The sequence below is a fragment of the Falco rusticolus genome, chromosome 4, assembly GCF_015220075.1.
Source record: "Falco rusticolus isolate bFalRus1 chromosome 4, bFalRus1.pri, whole genome shotgun sequence".
Taxonomy (NCBI): Eukaryota; Metazoa; Chordata; class Aves; order Falconiformes; family Falconidae; genus Falco; species Falco rusticolus.
Window position 1 is genome coordinate 90,873,234 of NC_051190.1, and position 21,281 is coordinate 90,894,514.

The window sequence follows — 21,281 nt, forward strand, 5'->3', positions numbered from 1 at the left end:
CATCCTAGCACAGCTCTGTCAAAATTTTAACACATCTTTTACACTATAGCATCATCCTATAAGCAAAGGTAGATAATTTTTTTCAAATTCAGAGATGCAAAAGTAATGAATATTAATGAGAAGGCAATCATTACACCTTTATTTCTTTTAACTTCATCACCTTAAACTCAGACCTTTGAATCCATACTACCTTTAAGCCATTCTAGTATTTTATCCCTTATGGTATCATAAATACTGAAACTGTTCAAATTATTCTGTGCCATTCTAATTGCTCTCAAAGTTTATGTGAGAAATAGAATAACCTGTGCCATTCCTTTAATCAAACAACAAAAAAGCTGAGTAATATTAAAAGCAACAGAGAAAACAGTGAGAAGGTATACAGATATGTAGTTTTTTGATTTACATACGGCAAATAAGTAATTTAATGCCTTTACAGAACCATTTTTGTAGTCTGAGTTGACATTTCATTACACAGTAGAATCTCTTTCAAAACTGCTGGCAAAAGAGAGTTATAGGTGAGCAGCAGCAATGGGTTAATAAAAGATGGTATGCTATTAGATAAACCTTTTACAGGTTTGCATCTGAAAGTCATAACATAACCTTTTATTTCATGTGTCACTGTGACAGAAGGTTTTCAAGGCAGAGTTCTTGAAACTGCAAGATGTTAAACAGATGTACTGTACAATCTTCCAGATTTAAACCATGAGAACTGCATTTGCAGCCTGTGTGTTGTATCCCCATTTTTTTCCCTTATCAGCTTTGGATATTTAAATAGAACAGCCTGTTGTATGCAACTTTTTTTTTTTTTCTTTAACTTTTTTCTTTTTTTCATACAACAGACTAAAAATCACTTCCCCCTTTCTTTTCTTGTTTTTCATCACACTAGGAAAGGTTATTCAGAAATGTGTCTTTTAGGCAGGGAAATCTCTCTCCTTATTCTGCAGGTGCTGGCAACCCGATCCAATTTGTTAGTGTAAAAAGTCATCCACTGCAGAAACAGGCAGGAATGATAGCAGTAAAAAGAAATAAATAAAAACAGGCCTGCTGAAATTTCAGCTTGTACGTGCCTCTAAACCACTAAAATATTGATAATCCCCTACCTTTTAAGTTTCAACTGTTGCTTGCGCTCTAACAACCTCTATTAAGCAATTTTGTGTAGTCACACAATTAAGCTTGCATGCCTAGTCAGATGCCACCACTTGTGCCTTTGAAACAATTAATACAATCATACTTCAAATACATAGTTAGAAATAATTTAGATCATCAGGGACCTCTGGTAGTCTTCTGGTCCAAATCCCTTGTAAAGCAGGGCCAACTTTAAAGTCAAATGAGGCTTTTCAGGATCTTGTTCAATTATGTATTAACTGTCTCTAAGGATGAAGACTTCACAGCATCTCTGATCCAAAGCTTAACCAACTTCACTGTGAAATTTTTCTTCCCTGTATCTAACCAGAATTTCCCTTCCCATTGTCTCTTATCCTTCAACATGTACTTCTGATGCTACAATTTTACTAATTTAGTGCAACATGGAATTAGCATTTCTCACAAGGGCACGCTGCTGACTCACGTTCAACTTGGTGTCCTCAAAGATCTTTGAGTCTTTTATCTGTGAAGCAGCTTTCTATCCAGTCAACCCCGAAACAGTACTGCTGCATGGGGCTATTCTGCCTCAAGTGCACAACTCCACATTTGCTTTTCTTGGACTTCAGGAGGTAGTCCATTTGTCTAACCCGTGAAGGTCCCTCTGAATAGCAGTCCTACCCTCCAGCACATCAACTACTCTCCCCAATTTGGTGTCACTTGCAAACTTGCTGAAGTTCACTCAGTCTCACTGTCCAAGTCATTAATGAGGTGTTTAAACAGTATTGGCCCCAGTACGGACCCCAGGGTAACAGACGGTATCGTGTATCCCATTGGGTATAAAAAGGCTGAACTCACAAACTGTATAGGATGTTCTGTGCAACACTGCATGAAATAAATGAAGTTTCCAATTAATAAAAATATGTAAATTCACTAAACCTAACTATTTTTGTGGTAGTCAGCATAGTACAACGGCTAGAATTTACACTAAAACATAGTGGCAATTATGCCTTTTTGCATTGATGCGTAACCTTTAACTAACGTTGCTGATATTGTTGCTAGGTATTCAGTGCTACAGAAAAACGTGGCATGTAAATGAATGGAGGAAGCCCATGCCTTAATCCAAAGATATTTTTTTAAGATCTCCATAAAATACACTAGACAAAAAAAATAAACCACAGTATATCAGTCATCACACCAGATGAGTGAATGCATCTAGATATTAAAATAGCAATTATTCCCCTGCCAAAAATAAACCAACAAAAAAGGGACCCAAAGATTTTGCATGGCAAAAAGCAGGAATAGGAACAGAGGGAAAGAAAGACTTGGCACGTATGGATGAACACCACAGCAAACAATTTGGGGAAAAAAATGCACAACAGCAACACCACCTAGCTTTTCAACCACACAGAACACAGACAAACCAGTTGAGGCAGATGGTTATAACAGGAACAAAAATATCAAAAGAAACCCCTTTACAACAGGAAGAATATACAAAATTCAATAAAGAAATTGAAAATATAAAACATTGTAAAGTGCACACTAGTACAAAGTGAAAAAAGCACTGGTAATCACATTGCTGTGAATGCAACATTGCATGAGAAGCATGCTGGTTGATTAACTGGGGCCAGAAATGCCCAGCACCTTTCAGATTCGCATCCCTGAAGCTGTTCAAATTTAGGAAAAGTCCAAAATAAGTGCAAGCTGGTAGAGATCCCAATCTTGCTATGAAAAAAGCATATATAAAATGTTTCTATTGTAGCTGTCTTTGTCTTGGTATTTACCTACTTAGAAACAAGAAAACCTATTCCAAAGCCCTGCCATGTGAATCCACTTATAGCGCACTCCCTGCAGAAAGTCCTGCTTCTCAGGCACTTGGAAGCAAGGAAATGCATAAACTGACAGACAGCTCTTGCCACTATGCAAAGCCATCAAGTTAGCCACGCTGCTGCAGTCTTAAATCATCAACGCACCCAAGGCAACAAATAGAATCACAGAATAATTTAGGTTGGAAAAGCCCTTTAGGATCATCGAGTCAAACCGTTAACACAGAAGTGCCAAGTCCACACTAAACCATGTCCCTAAGCAGCACATCTACGCATTTTTTAAAAACCTACAGGGATGCAGATTCCACCACCAGCCTTTCAGTGAACAGGTTTTCCTAATATCCAATCTCAGCCTCCCCTGGTGTAATTTGAGGCTGTTCCCTCTTGTCCTGTTGCTTGTTATGTGGGAGAAGCGATCAACCCCCCCTGCCTACAACCTCCTGTCAGGCAGCTGTAGGGAGCACTAAGGCTCCCCCTAAGTGTCCTCCTCTCCAGGCTAAACAGCCCCAGTTCCCTCAGCTGCTCGTAAGCCTTGTGGTTCAGACCCTTCACCAGCTCCGTTGCCCGTCTCTGGACACGCTCCAGCACCTCAGGGTCTTCCTTGCAGTGACGGGCCCAACACTGAACACAGGATTTAAGGTGCAGCCTCACCAGTGCTGAGCACAGGGGGACAATCACTGCCCTGGCCCTGCTGGCCATGCTGTTTCTGACACAAGCCAGGCTGCTGTTGGCCTCCTTGGCCACCTGGGCACAGTGCTGGCTCATGCCCAGCCAGCTGCCGACCAGCCCCCCCAGGTCCTCTCCCACCAGGCACTTCCCAGCCGCTCTGCCCCAGCCTGTAGCGCTGCCTGGGGCTGGTGTGACCCAGGTGCAGGACCCGGCACTGAGCCTTGTTGAACCTCATACAACTGGCCTGGGCCCGTGGGTCCAGCCTGCCCAGACCCCTCTGCAGAGCCTCCTGCCCTCAGGCAGATCAACACTCCTCCCCAGCTTGGTGTCATCTGCAAACTGACTGAGGGTGCACTCAATCCTCTTGTTCAGATCATCGATACAGACAGTAAACAGGGCTGGCTGCAGCGCTGAGCCCTGGGGAACATCACCCAATCTGTGAAGAACATTTTGCCTAAAAATGAATATAAATGAAATAATAGTTTCCCTATTCTACGTTCTACTGTTACTCGTCACTAGACTCATCTTGATGTATGGCACGGTATAAAACAGCACCAATTTAAAAAACAGAGAAGCATTTTAAAATGTGCAATATTTAACTGAGTCCAAGTCAGCTGCAAAAAACCCATAACTGTTTCAAAAGCATGGATGACTTGGATTAATTTAATCTTAGTACTGATATCATTACTCTTTGTAGAAAAAAAATAAAATCCCATCTTAACATTATTATAATCATAATACAGTATCATAATAATATTTATGCCAGTGATCATCCTTTGAGTGGAGGGAAACATTTCTTCAAATCTCTCTTCTGCTCCAGGATTCAGCATATTTAAAGAAAATACTTCATCATCTCCTTACAGTTTTGTTCATATTTAAACTTTTGACAATATTTAAAACTAGTTTGTGAATTTGATACAAATTACAAATATTTTTTCTGTTCCAAAGCCATACTTCTAGTGAGTGATTCACCAAAAAAGCATTAGCCCAACTCTATTTAGCATAATTGTTGTATAAAAACCCAAAAGCCTGAGACAGAGAACACAAAAGAAAAAACAACCTGCTTTTAAGCTATATTTTCTTATCAGGCGAGCAAGTCAGTCCCATACATCAGGTTTTTTCAAGGAAACAGCAAAGAAATGTTTATCTGTTGAATACTTTGCTAGGAAGGGTACACGTCAGTATGAAGATACACGCATTAGGAAAAATCCTTTGCTTTGGTAACAGAAAACATTGTTAGCTCAGGAAAGTAAAATACTAAGTACATTTACTGAGAACAGCTGCAATGACTCCAATACAGGGGAGTAAGTGGGAAAGGGAAGAACTTCACTGTTTAACTGAAACAACTAAAACACACAGCCACTAAACAAAGAAAAAATGACAGCCATTATCAACTACAGCAATCTCCCTATGCACACTTCTATTAATTTCTGTAAACTCTTTGGAGATTTCAAACAAAAGCTAAAATTAGAAATGAAAGAGGAATTTGGGACATAAATCTTTGAGATTTAACTTACTTCATTTAGCATAAATAAAAAGATGCAAAGTTTTCTAAGCAAGAACAAATTTCACATTAACTTTCATCCCCCATCATCATTCCAAAACCAGCCAAATCAAGCTGCAATGTATTTTACATGCAATTTTAGACTCTTTCAGGACTTTGGGCAAATGTGATATGTTACAGAGAAGCAGGCAAGAATCCTCTGCAAGACTATATTCTCTTATTCTGTAATTGGTTAAATAATTCCTAATTACACTTTATACACATCAATTTCAAGCCAGTAATTGCTATGTATAGATTTTACACTTTGATATAGTATTTATTTATTCCAATTTAATCACATAATGTGTAGAAGATGTAGTAAAAAAAGTTCCTGACAAAAAACTTGAAAAAACACTGCATTTTAAAAACATAAAATTTATGAGTCCTTAGTTAGTTCTATTGTCACCTGCTGAGCAGTCAAGACCTAGTAATTAGCACTAAACTCCCCATGCCCTCTCCAAAAAAAAAAATAGTGGCCTCTATAAATGAATTGGTGATCTAATGTTAAATACATTGGAGTTATTTCTACCCACCCAAAGGCTGGCCTACCTACTGGCAGGTTCATCAGAACAAAGCAAGCAGTGCATTAACAAATCAAACTCAATGCCTATCTTCAGAGCAGTTGCAATGCTCTTACTATAATACACCTTGTCGACTTTTTAACATCCACAATGCTTGTATACTGATAATTTATATTATTTTTTAATTAAGGGCATAGCTAAATATAAACCCTATTCATACCTAAGCAAATACTTAATTTCAGTCACTGTCATCACCCTACTGACTTCTGAAATTATTTATATGGTCACTTCGACATCGGCTTCAGCTAAGATTGCAGCTCCTTTGCAAGGAGCTTTTGCTCCTTCAATTTGACACAGGTCAAAGTGATGCAAAGGCAATAATCTCAACAAGGGTATGCCTACAGCATGATGAATACATTTGCCTTCCCTTTTGAGGCAGCTGAAGGGCTGTACCCATACAATTTGGCATGTTCAAATTAAAAGTTCACTTAAAACAGCCACAAAGGTTGAAAAAGTGCTTTGTACAGTAACACCTCTTTCTACACCCTTTCCTAGATGACTTGTAAAGATGTAAACTATCTCCACACGCTTTCATTTCACATTTATTTTTCCATCACTTATCTAAAAAGAGAAGTAAAATGTACACAGTGAGAGTAAATGTTTTTGCATTTTGCTCTAAATTAAGAAAAATGCCTGGATTGAAAAGTCTTCTGCAAGAGCAAATATGTCACAAAGAACCTATAATTTGTGTTATTTTTATACACCTGCTTTGTAACATAAGATAGAGTTAGATATTTACTTGATTAGCAATTGTACTGGTCTTGTTGTGCCTTTAATTTCAATTATAATAGCTGTTTTGCCCAGTAACATTCTAGGTTTTTTTTCAATTGCAAAAGGACACATTCAGAGGATAAAGACATGAATATGTTATTTAAGTTTCCAAATACCTTGAAATGTCACTGTGGAGATACTGAATGCCATGTTCCTTTAATAACACATCTATAACTGTAAGAGTATATTTACTGAAGTTAGAGTTTATGGAAGAAAAAACGCAATTAAAGAAAAAACTCAGTCTATATTAAGTACATATCTTCTGCGTTTCAAAATACATGACTTACAAAAGCCACAAGTGTACATTCTTTTTAAATGCATATTCTTATGCTCTAAGAATAGGATGTAACACTGGAAAAATCCAAGAAGTTCTTACAATCAATAGGGTTCACCTTATAAAATATCTCTTTAAATGTATCAGTTTAGAGTGGTGAATAAGGAATACTAGAATACTGCATCAGTATAACTTAAGCTCCCACTAGAACTACTATCTATATATACTGCATCAGTATAACTACTAAGTTCCCACTATCCTACACTAGGATAAGTTGTGTATAAATACTACATCCAGAAAACATATTTGGTACGCACAGTGAAACACAAATTCCAGATTTAATGTTAGATTCACAAGGGAAATATTAAAAACAAAGAATCAATAGTTTGAAAAATACATGAAGATGAAAAGTAATGCCATTATAGAAGGTAGTAGGAATAAAGCATCTGTGTGCTGCACACTGTCAGCACTTTTCAGCATCAAGGTATGTATAAGAAGAAAAAACAGAAAATGTAATTCGCTACTGCCATTCTGAACATGAACAAGTAACATATCCAAAAAAAGCTCAAGAAATTCATTGAAAGGTGGCCAATTCCTACATAAGAAACACACATTACAGCTCAGATAGCAAACCTGTATGGGAAACTGTGGGATGTAACAGCCATTGCTTTATCAAGACCGCAATCTTGATGAATTTGGTACAAACCACCAAACAAAATCACATTTACCTAGCAATAGTACCAATAGAAATTAATATAATGATAACAATAATATGATCATATCTCGATAACTTCAGAGCCTGAAAGATGCTGTCTCCCTTCTGAAAATAACAATGCCAGTCTACAGCTTCCTCATACACTGCACGCACATGGTAGCTCCTAAATCTAAGGGAGCATCACAACACAGGAACTTGAGGGTGGGGTGTTTCACACTTAAATTGTCAGTAAATATTCTTCTGACTTCATTATTCTCAGGGGTAGAGGAAAGAAGAGAGAGATTTTTACAAAATCTGTTATTACATACTTTATTTACACATCAAAATTTACCCAAAGCTCAAAGCCTGTATTTTGATGACTGGAACAGATACTTCAGATGATTTAGAGAAATTAATACTCTGAATTGGAAAGACTGGAGGAATCCTAACTTCTCCCTTTTTCATTTGTGACCCTGTGGAAATACAGTATCTGAAAGAACAAGATGCGCAGATACTAAACAGTGGTTCTGGTCACGGCTACTTCAGGTGTGACTCGAGGACTGTGGGAAGATGCATTTCAGTTGCCTGCTCCATGCCAAGGGAGAATCAGACTATGTCTAGCAGAAGCTACTTCCAGCTCATGGAAGCAGCAAATCAAACTGGCCCTCGCAGGTTGTTAGGAGACATAGCCTGACACTTCCGATTCCCAGATCCTTCTGTAGCCTTGATTGCCAATATGGACAGTTCATCATGGATGATGAACACAGTTGTTTGCAACATTGGTATCAAAACAGCAGGGAGGAACTGCTAGGGGTTTGTTTGGGTTTTAAACAGGGTCTTTTTTTACTTCTTGTTTTTTCTTAGGAATTAAACTGGGATCCATAGTATAAATACTGGCTACTTGGCATCTCAGTTTATCCTTGTGTCTTTGTCATGCCATTCCTAAACTTGGCTCAAAATTCCTTAATTCTCTGTCTTCTCCCACACATGAGTCAGGATCTCCATATTTAATACTACTATTAATCATGGTCAGTGCACTACCTTCACACTGAGGTGACACTTCTGTTACAGGAATGTTTATTCTAATAGGCCATTATAGGCATGCATAAAAATATAGCTCTTCTGTGAGCTGTGAGGTGTTTCAGGTGTCATTCTAGACAACTAAAATTCAATTGGGCCATTGTGTCTGTAAACCTGATCAAAATTTGGACTTTTTTTTAATTAACTGTACACCTAGATCATTTTTCAGTACTTCAAAAACAAAACTTTTGAACACCTGAGATCACCAATAACATTAATCAAGACTTTTATGTAATTCAATAGAAATCTTACCCCTAAAACATATAGTACAAAATTATACAACTTTTGGTTTATATTGTTATAATTAAATGCTACGGTTGCTAAGTACCCAATTGAAATTGCGTGGAGAAAATTTCAACATGTGGCTGGCTGCTCGGAGTGCTGACATCTGAACTCTGTAGCCAGTTTTAAGCTTAGGATGAATTCTTTACAACAGCAGTAATGCTCCTGGTCTCAGCGACCATGCACAGCAAGGAAATACTTCCTGCTTCTTTACAAACTGTCTACTTGAATCATACTAGAAACCTACAGGAAACCAGTCACAGATGAGAAGGAAAATTGCAATGACAGAGAAAGCTTGCCTGACTAATTAATGCCTTTTTGTGGTGGTTGGAAATCTAAATCTTCAAATATCCACTCCTACTCAGCCTACATACTTGCCTTTTCACGGCTCAAGTATTTCTCCCTGTTCGTAAGAAGCATAAAACTACAACAGTATATTTTAAAAAATGTTACTGCATAAGTACAATGCAAAATGAACACGTTAGCATCTCATCTGAAAATATGACTTTTTTTTCCCCATCAGTGAGTGGCACTCCAAGATGAAGTTAGGTTGAAGAGAGTGGGAAATCTCAAAATTTCAGGATGACAGGCCAGAGTCATGGCTTGAGCTACGATTTTGAAGTTAAGTTGAGCACTCAGGAAAAGCAGCTGAAGATCAAATGATAACTGAAGCCTGATCTGCACAGTTTCTACACTTGTTTTGTTGTTACTGGGTTACCTATGTTATTCTCTCCTTTGCTCAAATATAATCATATACGCTCTTTACTCTGACGGTGACAGAGCAGTGGAACAGGCTGCCCAGAGAGGTTGCGGAGTCTCCTCTGGAGATATGCTTTAGCAGGGGGTTGGAGTAGGTGATCTCCAGAGATCCCTTCCAACCCCAACCATTCTGTGATACATCATCTGTAGCTACTACCATTTGAGATATTCTGAAGTGCAAGATGCCAAATACTTACTCTGCAGAACACCATTAGTATTTTCATGCCTACAAGACATAACTCACACTACAAAGCTCCACCGTGCTACTTATATTGATTACAAACAAATCTATTTAAAAGAGAACAAGACCTTTGACAAAATCTAGCACTTGTGGTCTCTCAGAAAGAAAAAAAAAATATCCAGGCTATCTTCATATGAACCCCAAGAAGACAAGGTGGTAATCAATTCTGAAAACATAAAAAAACAGTAGGAAATTTTAAGAGTGACACTTTCTTGGGGGGAGTTATATACCAAAGCATGTCTAAAATTCAGTCTGAAATTTCAGTGTTTATTATCGATTCTCCTATAAATTTAGCTTAGTATATAAATCTACATCTACTTAAGAAAAATATTTTTTTGAAAAAAATAGTGTTTTCTTACTTGATTTGGTATGGTCTTATGAGCTGGGTAACCAACAGGCATAGACAGTCTCACAATTTACATACCATGGGGAAAGCAAAGAATACTTACCTTTAACCGATCATTAATTTACTACAACAATTCAGTGAACGTTCAGATAATTTAAAATAAATAAATAAATAACAAAAAAAACCCCAGACTTTCAAAGAATGAATTGCTTCAGCATATAAACTCTCTTCAGGCTGTGAGACATGACGAGATAGACATATACATGTATTTCCCACCTTCCCATGCATATAACAGGCTTGATACTCATCAAACTTCAGATAAATGCAACAACTGGGTTAATTAAAAACTCTCTTTCAACCCCATAGTTACAGTTCATATAAACAGAAGCAAGAGCTGGGCTCGTGCTCTGTGAGGGATTTCTAAGAAGTTACACATCATCTAGCTCACCACATATTAAAGTTGGATGGCATTTATCCTGCACATGCTCTGGTAGCGCAAGAGCCCAAATACAGATTCTCTGAAACCAACCGATGTCACTTTGATGAGCTGCAAGTTTAGGGAACCAGCGCCTAACTCCTGCAAGGACAGAAACTAATCCAACAGTGAGGTGCAAGGGACGTGCGCTATGTGCTCCTAACACTGAAGCCTAAGAAAGACCGTGAGGTTTCAAAAATAGGCTCTTTGCTTCAAAACTGAGAATGGCTTTTTGGCAGATCTCTTTGAAAGGAACGCCCAAAAAAGCTAGGTGACTCCTCATACCTTTGAATGGCCACAACTACGATGTAATTTTCTAAACACAATTTAGTCTTTTATGAGAACAGACCTCTAATGAGATGTTTTTGAGCACTTAATATTCTCTGTAACCAACAAATACTTAAGTTAACCTTTTCTCAATGGAATGTGTATACAAATAGTACTAGCTAAAGCCATACCATTCACATATGTACACATTTAAATGAAACTAAAAGAGAACTTTAAAAATGCTGCTGCTAAGCATCATTTGCTTGCACAAAAGAAATAAGGTACAAACTTTCTGTACAGTGCATGCTCAACCTTTTTCTTGTCAAATTCCTCCCTTACTCAGTGCAGTAAAAGATATTCAAAAGAGGTATTATTTCTGATAAGTAAGGTGTAGCTCCAGGTGTCATTTTTATATATATAGCACTCAAATCACACAATTATATATAAAAAAAAAATAATTTCCCAAAGGGTTTTTTTCGCTGGTGCTACACATTAGAAGCTATACCTTCCAGAAGCATAACTACTGCATCTTTACAACACTGCTTTTTAAAGGAGTCCCAATTTCATGGCTAGGAAACCCAAGTACAAAGGATACTAAGGATAAAACAACTATGTTAGGGTTTTTTCAGCATTTTCAACAATACTACATTTTTTAATCACCTAATAATATTTTAAACAGTTTTGTTTACATCCATGAGAACTCGGTGCTGCTGTGTATTTAACATATGGTGTCACAAGGCAGGCACTCAAAACATGAGGCACACATGTTTAACGACTACCTTTTGACATCTTGATTAAAGTGACTTACCCAAACCCACGTGTGAACGGTGTGGCAGATGCAGGAAGAGATTCCTGTCCAGCATTCAACTTCTATCAAAATGAAGCCCTATTTCTGCAACTGCTTGCCTCTTCCGCTACTTTTCATTTCCTGAATCAAACAAATTAAGATTCTGACAGACAACAACCTGGTTCATAAGGCAGACTAAATGCTCTCCTACTGACTGTCAAGTCTATCCTGCACACTTCAGGAAGATGGCACAGCAGAAAGACGTTACTTGATTTTAAAATATCACAGTGTTTATGAGTTAGAGGTTCTTCTACAAGTAAAGAAAGTTGCTGATGAATTTTCTCACGTTTGTGTTTTTCTTATTTATCATGACATTTTTAGAAATCAAAATTCAGGTGTTGAAAAAGCTTAATCATTTTTTCTAGTGTAGTTACACAATTTCTATTCTAGGTCTCAAGCAAAATTAACACCTTTGGCCTCACAAAACACAAAGGACAAGAATATGTGGCAGCAGGTGAAAGCTTATCTTTTGCATACACTTTCTGGGGCTCTGTTTCTCTTTATTCGTAGCCAGCTTCTCTCCCCACCCTTAAAAACATGGGACAGGAAAAGAGCACATCTATGGCACTGCAGTCAACTTTCTGCCCAAGTCTCTCTCAAAAAGAATTAAATAAAAAGGAGCAGCAGAGCTCCCAGGCAAAACCCAGTGTAAGAAAACATTAACATGGTAGACAATAGGTTTCTGGAAAACTGTTACCAAAGATAAGCAGATCATTTTATCAGCAATGTTTCCAAATGTGCTTCCTACTTAAGCAAACAACCAGCACTGGAAGTTTCAAATCAAACTCCAGAAAGTTATAGGCAAGTGAAAACAGAACATCATAACAGAAGCTGCTGAGCTACCTCCTTTATTTTTCTCATCTAGACAACAGATATATATTAAATGTGCGTACAAACAAAAGTTAATCATCAATATAACCATACATTTTTATTTAGAATTCCATCATATTTCAAGCCTTCATGACTCTAAGCTAAGCTCTCTACTAGTCATTGTAAGAGAGGCAGGCCACACAAAAACACGGCATAGCCATGGACCACATTTCACTACAGCCAAAATGTAAAACACACTTCCTATTACAATATTCCTCATACCAAAATACAAGTGATGTCTCATTTTGTGCCTTTCCTATAACATCTGGACATAGAACTATCTCATAACATGTACAAATCCTGCATAATTGGGTATATGTGGGAATCACACACTACAAACTGTCTTAGAATTGGATTTTCCATTTCACTTTTTCAAACTATGTTCCATCCCTTAATGCTTTCCACTTTAGAACAGAATCTACTTCCCTAAATTTCCCACAGACCAAAAGCTTGAAAACATTTGTAATTTAGTACAAAAGAGCTACTTTTGACAAAATTAAAGGATTGGGTATGGTTGGTGGTTATAGGGTTTTTTTCATTGCATAAAATTTCAATATTGAAGTAAAAGGTTTGCTTGAAACACCAAAACAAAGCTAGGCAGTGTGCATCTCAATGTTGCTAAATGGACAGGAATAGAGCTGAATTTCTGTTTCAAAACAGAAATTAGTTTTAGACTCCTTCATGTGGATGTTTCACTTTCAACAAATTGGCATTTTTAAACATAAAAAAATGCCATCGGAAAATTTCCAAACAGTTTCAGTACTGACTTAATAGACACATGCAAAATTTAATTCCTCTCTTTCTCTTGTCTGTTAGGAATTACTTCCAGACATGTTGTATTACCTCAGGCCTTCATCAGCTGCTTTTCAGTTGCAGAAACCTCTATAAGTAAAAAAACTGCCTGCAGTATTACAGACATGAATATAATTTCATTTGACTTGGGACAGTCCTCAGTGGGCCACAACAGTCTATTTCAAAGAATAACAATTAAAATATAGTCATATTAAAAAAAAAAAACCACACACAACAACGAAACAAAAAAAACCACACACACACAAACAAAACAAAAAAAATCAAAAAACCCAAACCGACCAAAAACCCAAACCAACAATAACCATGCATAACATGATTTTTTAAAAGGAAGAAAAAAAAAATAACCTAAACCAAAACAACAAACCAACACACTTATAACTTCTGCTGTTCCGTGTGTTTGCAACTTTGATTGTAGAAGCTTTTACCAGATGCTAGGAAAGTTTTGCCAGGATGTGTTCACATGAAATGACTTCCAAAATAAGAGATGATCTGGAGGTTAATAAAAAAACTACCACCTTTGTAAGTTTCCACAAATAATAAACTTAAAACACCAGATAATTTCCAGCTATCAGATATTTCAATACTCAATTTACTGCTGAGTTTTGGGGGGGGTTTCTAAGGCATATTCAGACAAATGGCTAAAGGAACTGTAATGGCCTTCTGGGACAGGAAAACTAAGGTTTCTGTAAAAAATGTTAAATTAATTTTTATAGTGATGCAAAGTCAGGGAAGGGTTGTTAAGGGATGGCCTCTTGCCACAGGGTGGAGTTTTGTTTTGGTATCCTTTTAGAGTCTGCAGGTGTTTGGCAGGAGCTGAAATCAGGGCCAGCTGTGATATTTCAGCTCCGATATTTCCCTCCCCATATTTCTCAGAAGTGATGCATCAGGGTGATGTCTTACACCTGATGTACTCAACTTGTGTGGTATGACTGTAACTGTTGGGGGGGGTGGGGGGGGTGGGAAGGGGAGTACCACTGCATGGCTTTTTCATGTTGTTTTTTTGGTTGGGTTTTTTTTTGGTTGTTTTTTTTTTACAGCTGACAACACTCATATAGTAAAATTCATCAACACAAATGGATTTAATCTGGTAAAACATCAGCTAATAATTTATTAAACTGCCCATAATATCTCTGCATTGTTTTGTTGCTTCTTATATATGCCAGTCATTTCATCAAAGTAATAACTGTATAAGAACGGTGAAAGAAATTACATCACAAAAAAGGGGAGGGGAATGTTTTACAGAAAACAAAAACCCTTCAGTTCCATCACTTAACCAGCAAAGATCTTTGTTCTTTCATACTTAGCTGCAGCACAGCACGTACCTGTTTTTGTTTTGTTTTATCTTTTGGGAGAATTTGAATAGTTTCTATTAAAAATGGTATTCTCTTTAAAGTTTGTTTTGTTTGGAAAACCTCAAACCACATTGTATTTCATACACATGTTCCACAGGGTATGTTAAATGGGACCATACTGAGGTCACTAGTAAGTTTTTAAATCGTTTTAAGAGCTCCTTTAATGTTTGTACAATTTTGGCCTAGTTAAAAGAACACTTTTGAAAAAAATAGCTTGAAGAAGTTGGACTATAAAAAGCTTCGTTAAAATAGTCTATACTGTATATTAAGAGTCTGTAAGAACTTTTACAAACATTCTTTCCTCCTTCTTGTTTTTAGGAAAATTGTTCCCTTAACTAGTGAATGTGCTCCTCTCTCTCTCAGCCATTTTATCCATGCATGCAACAGTACAGACATATATCTATCCACAGACTGATTGACTTAGCAGTACAAATGCCTGTGGTAGTCATTTTAACTTCACAAATGAATAAAAGGTTATAATCAGTGGGAAAAGTGGAAGTTTCACTCCATTCATGGAAAAAACAGTATCACCTGGCACTCCTAACTTACTAAGAAATTTCCTGTTTTTTGGCAGCTCACTTGGAGTATGATTGAAGCTGTTAATGACATTAACAAAATGTCCTGGGATCAAAAATGTGTTGTTTTATCTCAGTTTATAGAAGTAGTTATACAAACTACTCTTGGCCTTCAGAGTTCTGAGGTCTTTTTCATTAAAAAAAAATTTGAAAGCACAACCTACCTGTAGCTGATTAAGTTCCATTAGACCATATCCATCATCTTCTTCACTTGCCTTTCCTGTCTCCTCAGACTTGCCTACGTTCCTCCCTTGTATTATTCCACCCCCCTCCAAGGAGCTCTCTCTTTGGTGGGTACCCACCCAGTGCCCCCTTTGCAGTGTTGGTGACAGCCAAACTGCCATATGCTTTGATGATTGCTGATGCCCATGCAGCGCATCTTGGTCACTCATGGTGTGAGACTGCACTTCCAACAAACGACAGTTGCCTTATGGATATCAAAATCCACAAAGCAAATAGGAAGACGATGGCAATAAAATGAAGTTCAGTGGAATTGTGTTTAGATCCACTGCTGCTGGTAATGCCCAAAATGGAATAGGTTAGCAAAACCTACGTATTTCTATTAGAGGTAGATTAGGGATTGTCTATATGGAAGTATCACCTCGTTTATGTTCTTCTGGAATCCTTGCAATGGTTGAGAGCAAATGGAAAAGCAGATTACTGTGTTATGATGAACTCATTTTACGTCATACGGTTGGTACTTATTATATAGTATTAGTAAGTGAAGTTATTAAATGCAAGCTGAGTGACACGTTTCCTAGAAATGTATTTTCTGATTTAAACTGAGCCTGAACAAACCCACCGTATTATAATGGCAGCACTGTGAAGAATGATTAGAAAGTCATCGTACTTCATGACTGAGTTCAGCTTTACACATGAGAAAAACCTTGCTGCGATTACATATGTTCTTATTGGCAGGTGCTGGCTTTTTCCCTGGATTTCACAGTGCAGAACTCACCTAGATTATGGATTCTCAGGTGTTGCTAGACTTCTTCCCTTGTCTTAGACATTGCCTTGGGGCACTGTCATGCTTTTTGAGGTTTCAGAAACCAAAATTGCAGACGGGCTTACAAAAGAACAAAGCTATACAGAATCATGTGTGTTTATCCCAGACACATGCTGTCTATGCAGCAGCAGAAAGACGAACAAATGGAGGAAGACTGGGCAAGGTGCAATGGGAAAAAAAAAAACAGTTCAGGAGAAATGTGAAAGTGAAAAGCTTTGCTTGAATTGTCCATGAGCATCTAAATCCAAGCTATAGATAAGTGACTTAGGGCAATGAAGCCACCTGTGAAGCTCTGAAGTCCTCACCATCAAAATAAAAAATTGTGTAGAAGTTACAAAAATATAATTAAGAGGCTGCACATGCTACACTCCAAATTGCTGCTCTGCTGGAGGGTTTCTCAGATATGTAAGGGTGGAGTGGGGGGTCTAATTTTATATAAGTGATGTAAAGTAAATCTCTTGCCATAAGAGCAATGCCTTAAATGTCAAAGCTTTTCCATGTTTCAAGAAAGAAGAGGGGGAAAAAAAATGTAGTTGGGTTGTTTAGGTTTTTTTTTATCTCCCTCTCCTTGAACAGAACTACAACTGTGAGAAAATGCTTAAGGCGGCAGGCAGCTCCAGAAATGAAACAAATGTATAACATGCAGGATTGCCACAAATACTGACATTTCATTTCCAACAGTAATAAGAACACAGGGGCTGACTGCCACTTATTTCAGAGAAAGGGTGTAGAAAAGACAATGTTTTCAAGCAGTTTCATGGAGGAGGGGGGCAGGGAGCTCCGTATGCCCCTTTATGGGAAAATACTTTGAAAAACCTGCCATGTGGTAGTATCTGACTGCAAAGCATTGGGGGAGCTTTTATGGATAGGCTATGTCAGTTAATAACCTGACAGATAGATAGATATAGATAATTGGTATCAATTATAATTATTTTTATATATGTATAAATCATATTCCAGTGAATTCTAATAACAGCAAGGTAACCAAGATAACCCCTTTTCAGTTTGGGAAGTAACGGCCATCCCACAACATACTGTGTTTTAAAAAGCTGTCTCTTAAGGTGGACCTGACCTCTTAAAAATCTCAGCAACAACAACAACAAAAAAAGCAAAGAATATTTCTCCAATGTTGCCCCAAATACAGCCAAGTCAAGCACATTTTGAGTAAAATATATGTGTGTTCTTCTGCATGTTCTTCAAAGCCCAATCTTAATCCCTGTGGAAGTTTTGGAGTGAAAAATTTGGCCCGTGCATACTTCACAGCGTGGTACTACATCATTTTAAGAAGAAAGAGCACATTTACTCAAGAAAAAAAGCTTCTTTCCTTGCAGTAGCCTAAAAATATTATCTTATACCTCTAAAAGTATAATAAATATATAATAAACATATTCCTTTATGATAGATTGTTTTGACCATTGTTCCTTCCCAAAAACTACAACTGTATCCACAATCCTGACAAACACTTATTGACAGTAGACATGGACACATACAAAATTGACTGCTTTCTTTTTTTCCTGGCATGGTCAATCATTTTTGTGGTTACTCTTATTATTAGAAATTAATTTAATGGAGATTCATCACAACAGAATAGCCGTAAAATACTCTGTTACACTATTCAAGACAGCACATCGCAGTTTGTGTTGGGCCCTTTAACCCATCATAAGCCAGAGGGTGAAAAGGCAGCCAGAGATTAGGGAACATGCAGCCAGTATACCTCTACAGATACTCAAAAATAAAGATACTGTTTTAACTAAGTATAGATACAATTCAGTGAAAGACTTAAAATTTAAAATAAATAAAAAGCTGAAGTGTTCTTAGCCAGGGAAACCACCAGACCAAGAAAAGGTTAAAATCTTTCTGCACATTACTTCTGTGCTTCATTTTTCCATTTCCAGTCAAAAAGTTGCCCATTTTCTTTCAGACAGTACAGATTCTTGTTATCCATACTCCATCCAGAAAAACAATTGCTTGTGGACAGCAAGAAAGGTATTTTCTGTGCATTTATCTGACAAAATGCAATTACATAATACAGTACAGTTTCTTTCCTTGTTCTACCAGTCACTTTGGAAAGACAGACTCCATACAGGACATGGAATACTTATGGTTTAAACTGTGTTGACTCTGTGTTCCCAAGCATGTAATTCGTTTAAGGACGTGTATTTATTTCTTATTATGCTGTATCATTGGCTTAAACTCAATCCACCATATAACTCTCAAATCCCATTTTTAAGTAGCTGAAATCAGGTCTGAGTGGCATGAAAAGTGATCGTTACCCAGCATTTGTAAAACACACGTAATAACATATAGAAAAGGCTTGGTGAGAACCTACCTGAGGATCCGAGAATACTTGCTGCATGTTGTTGATTGGGCCATATGGAACTCCACTACCTTCAAAGAGCTGCAACCATTCCATCGTTGCTTTTTCTGAAAACCTAAAAGCAAGTAAGGAGCATGTGGTTTCAACTCCAGTCTTTCAGATTCATAAAAACACATCTCTTCTCTGTCTCTCACTGCTTTCATACTCTTCCCCACCGATTTCTTCCCGGGCGATGATTAACATAATGAAAATGTACTACACGTGTTCTTTAGACATGCAAAACCCAAAGACATAGGGGGAAGAACTGACTTCTATTTCTATCTGATCATATGAAGAAATCCAGCAATGATTAGCCAAGCTAAATTTATCAGCAGTTTCAAATAAGAATCAATGGGTTTCCTCCAGTCTTTATTTACACCAATGTCCTTCACATTTGTTTTCTTTTATATACATATTTAACAACAAAAAGATAGATCTAATGTGGGTACGCGTCTCACACACGGCACCACTCACTAAAAGCTGATGTCAAGCACCACACTTTTTCCTCCATTACATCCAAAACATACGTCAGGATTAATAGCCACATTTTCTGGTCAGATAACAACATTGATCGCATATATTTTTTGTACGATTGTATAACCTATCCTAAGGACATCCAGTTCAGCGTATATACACTGTGCCTACGCCAGTGAACACAGAGCTCCATCTCTTTGTATCACATACAAAAAGCTCAGTTTATTTCTTTCTAAGCGTTCAACCCCATAACTGGTAGCACCACTCTACTTCCCCTCCTTTGCTATATACTTTTTGTTTCCTCACCTACCCAGTACATGAACAAAACACTCTTGAAGCAATAGTGGTCACTGAGAGATGGTATTTTCTGCAGCTGTCTGGGATTCTGAATCAAAGGTAAAATTATATGGAGATTGTATCTTAAGTTTCATGAAGGAAAACCACACAGAGGTCTACCAGATTATTAGAAAGGAAAGATCTACTCCATGATATGCATAACACTGAAAATGAATTAGATGTGATTTCAAGACCTGATGGAAATGAAATTAATAGAAACCTTGACAAGGGACACTCAATTACTGGTATTCTGTAGCTCACCAGTTTGGAGTTCCCTAAGCACTATCCAGAACAACATCAGTAACATTCAGCTTCAGCTCTAGCTTTTTATAATGAAAAAAACCCAACCCTTCATTTTCTGACAAAGTTAATAAAGAAAAAGCACAAAAGTTCCTAGATCAGTCCAAAATCAAACTTTGCAAACTTCTGTTTGTAGATATGCAGGGATTGGCTGCAAAGTATTTTGTGCTACTTTTAAACTTCAGAAAAACCAGTGATATACAAATACAAAAACCAGTGATGGTGACAAGTTACAGGTATATTAGCTATATGGCATAGGAATGGATCCAAGCTTCACAGTTAATGTCTTTCTCCCTGTGCAGGAAGGAACAAGCTTTGAGTGAATAAATCCTGATACCCAATGCATTTTGTGCTCTAAATGGGTAAGAAAATGCAAGTTTAGCACCACCCTTCCTCAAAAATAGAAGCTTTACTCCTGCTGAAGACATGTGAAGTTAGCAAATAATACTAGTAGAATAAAAGGAACAATAAACCAGAAAAAACAAAATAAAAGGCTTTAACAGTACAAACTGTATTATAAAATGAAGCATCACTTCCAAAGAAATGAAACATAACGAAGGATCACTTCTAAAGAAAACTGATACAAGATTATTGTGCTGTTCAGTTATACACTCCATTGAATATTACAGTTATTTCATGGTAAAGATGTAGTCAGCCGTAAAGATAACGCCACTCTTGGACACATTGAGGGTCTATCTAATTTAGTACTCTATTGCTGACCATACCTAGAACCAGGTACATTACAGGAAAATGGGGCGGGGGGGAAGGTAACTATAGAGAGGTAGAGAGCCTTCCTTTCTCAGCAACTGCAGCCATTAGGAAAGCATTATATTAATCTAACATATAATTTGTATTTCCCTTTGGTACACTCTGTTGGGCAACACTTCTCATAATCCATATATCGTAGTTATTCATAGCTTTCTGTTACTAAGGCTTGGGGCTCAAACTACTGCACAGTGTAAATATGATCCACATAAATAACACCAATAACTGATGGGAAACAGTTTTTCATATACAACTGTGCTGTTCTCTGCTAGCAACTGAGACACTTCTCTCCAGAAATGCTTCATAATTCATGGCCCACTGACTCCCTTTTTATAAATTAGAAGGTTCTTTTCAGCTACTACTTTTTCTGACACCTCAGCCTCCACTACCGTCTCGTTTCTAACGAAAGACAGAACACCTACAAGAGGACTCTCAGACTCAGCATTATAACCATGGTGCTTAAGACCATCACTTAGAAATTATTGTGATTCTTAATATTTGTTGCATCACTCCCCTGATCTATTAGTAATGAAAAGGCCCTGCTTGTTATGTTCCTTGTACTTCTTTTTAAGAGAGAGTTTATAAATATCCCCACCCCCACCCCCCGAGTTTAAAAAAGCAAGTAACTTTTGGATTTAAAGAACCATCTGAAAAAGTAGTCTTTTCAACAGGAGTGGCAATTATCTACATCTGTATAAT

General features: G+C 37.4%; 1 protein-coding gene across 5 annotated transcripts in view; it reads right to left on the bottom strand.

Moving 5' to 3' along the window:
- SUGCT (succinyl-CoA:glutarate-CoA transferase) overlaps nt 1-21,281 on the bottom strand; it is a 337,866-nt gene that overhangs the window by 174,997 nt on the left and 141,588 nt on the right. For all 5 annotated transcript variants that reach the window (XR_005103899.1, XR_005103900.1, XM_037385361.1 and 2 more), the window contains exon 12: nt 18,681-18,783. Coding sequence is in view for 3 of the 5 variants with exons in the window: in XM_037385361.1 (XP_037241258.1) it covers nt 18,681-18,783 (103 nt within the window). In the remaining 2 variants the exon portion in view is untranslated. The remainder of the gene's footprint in view (nt 1-18,680; nt 18,784-21,281) is intronic.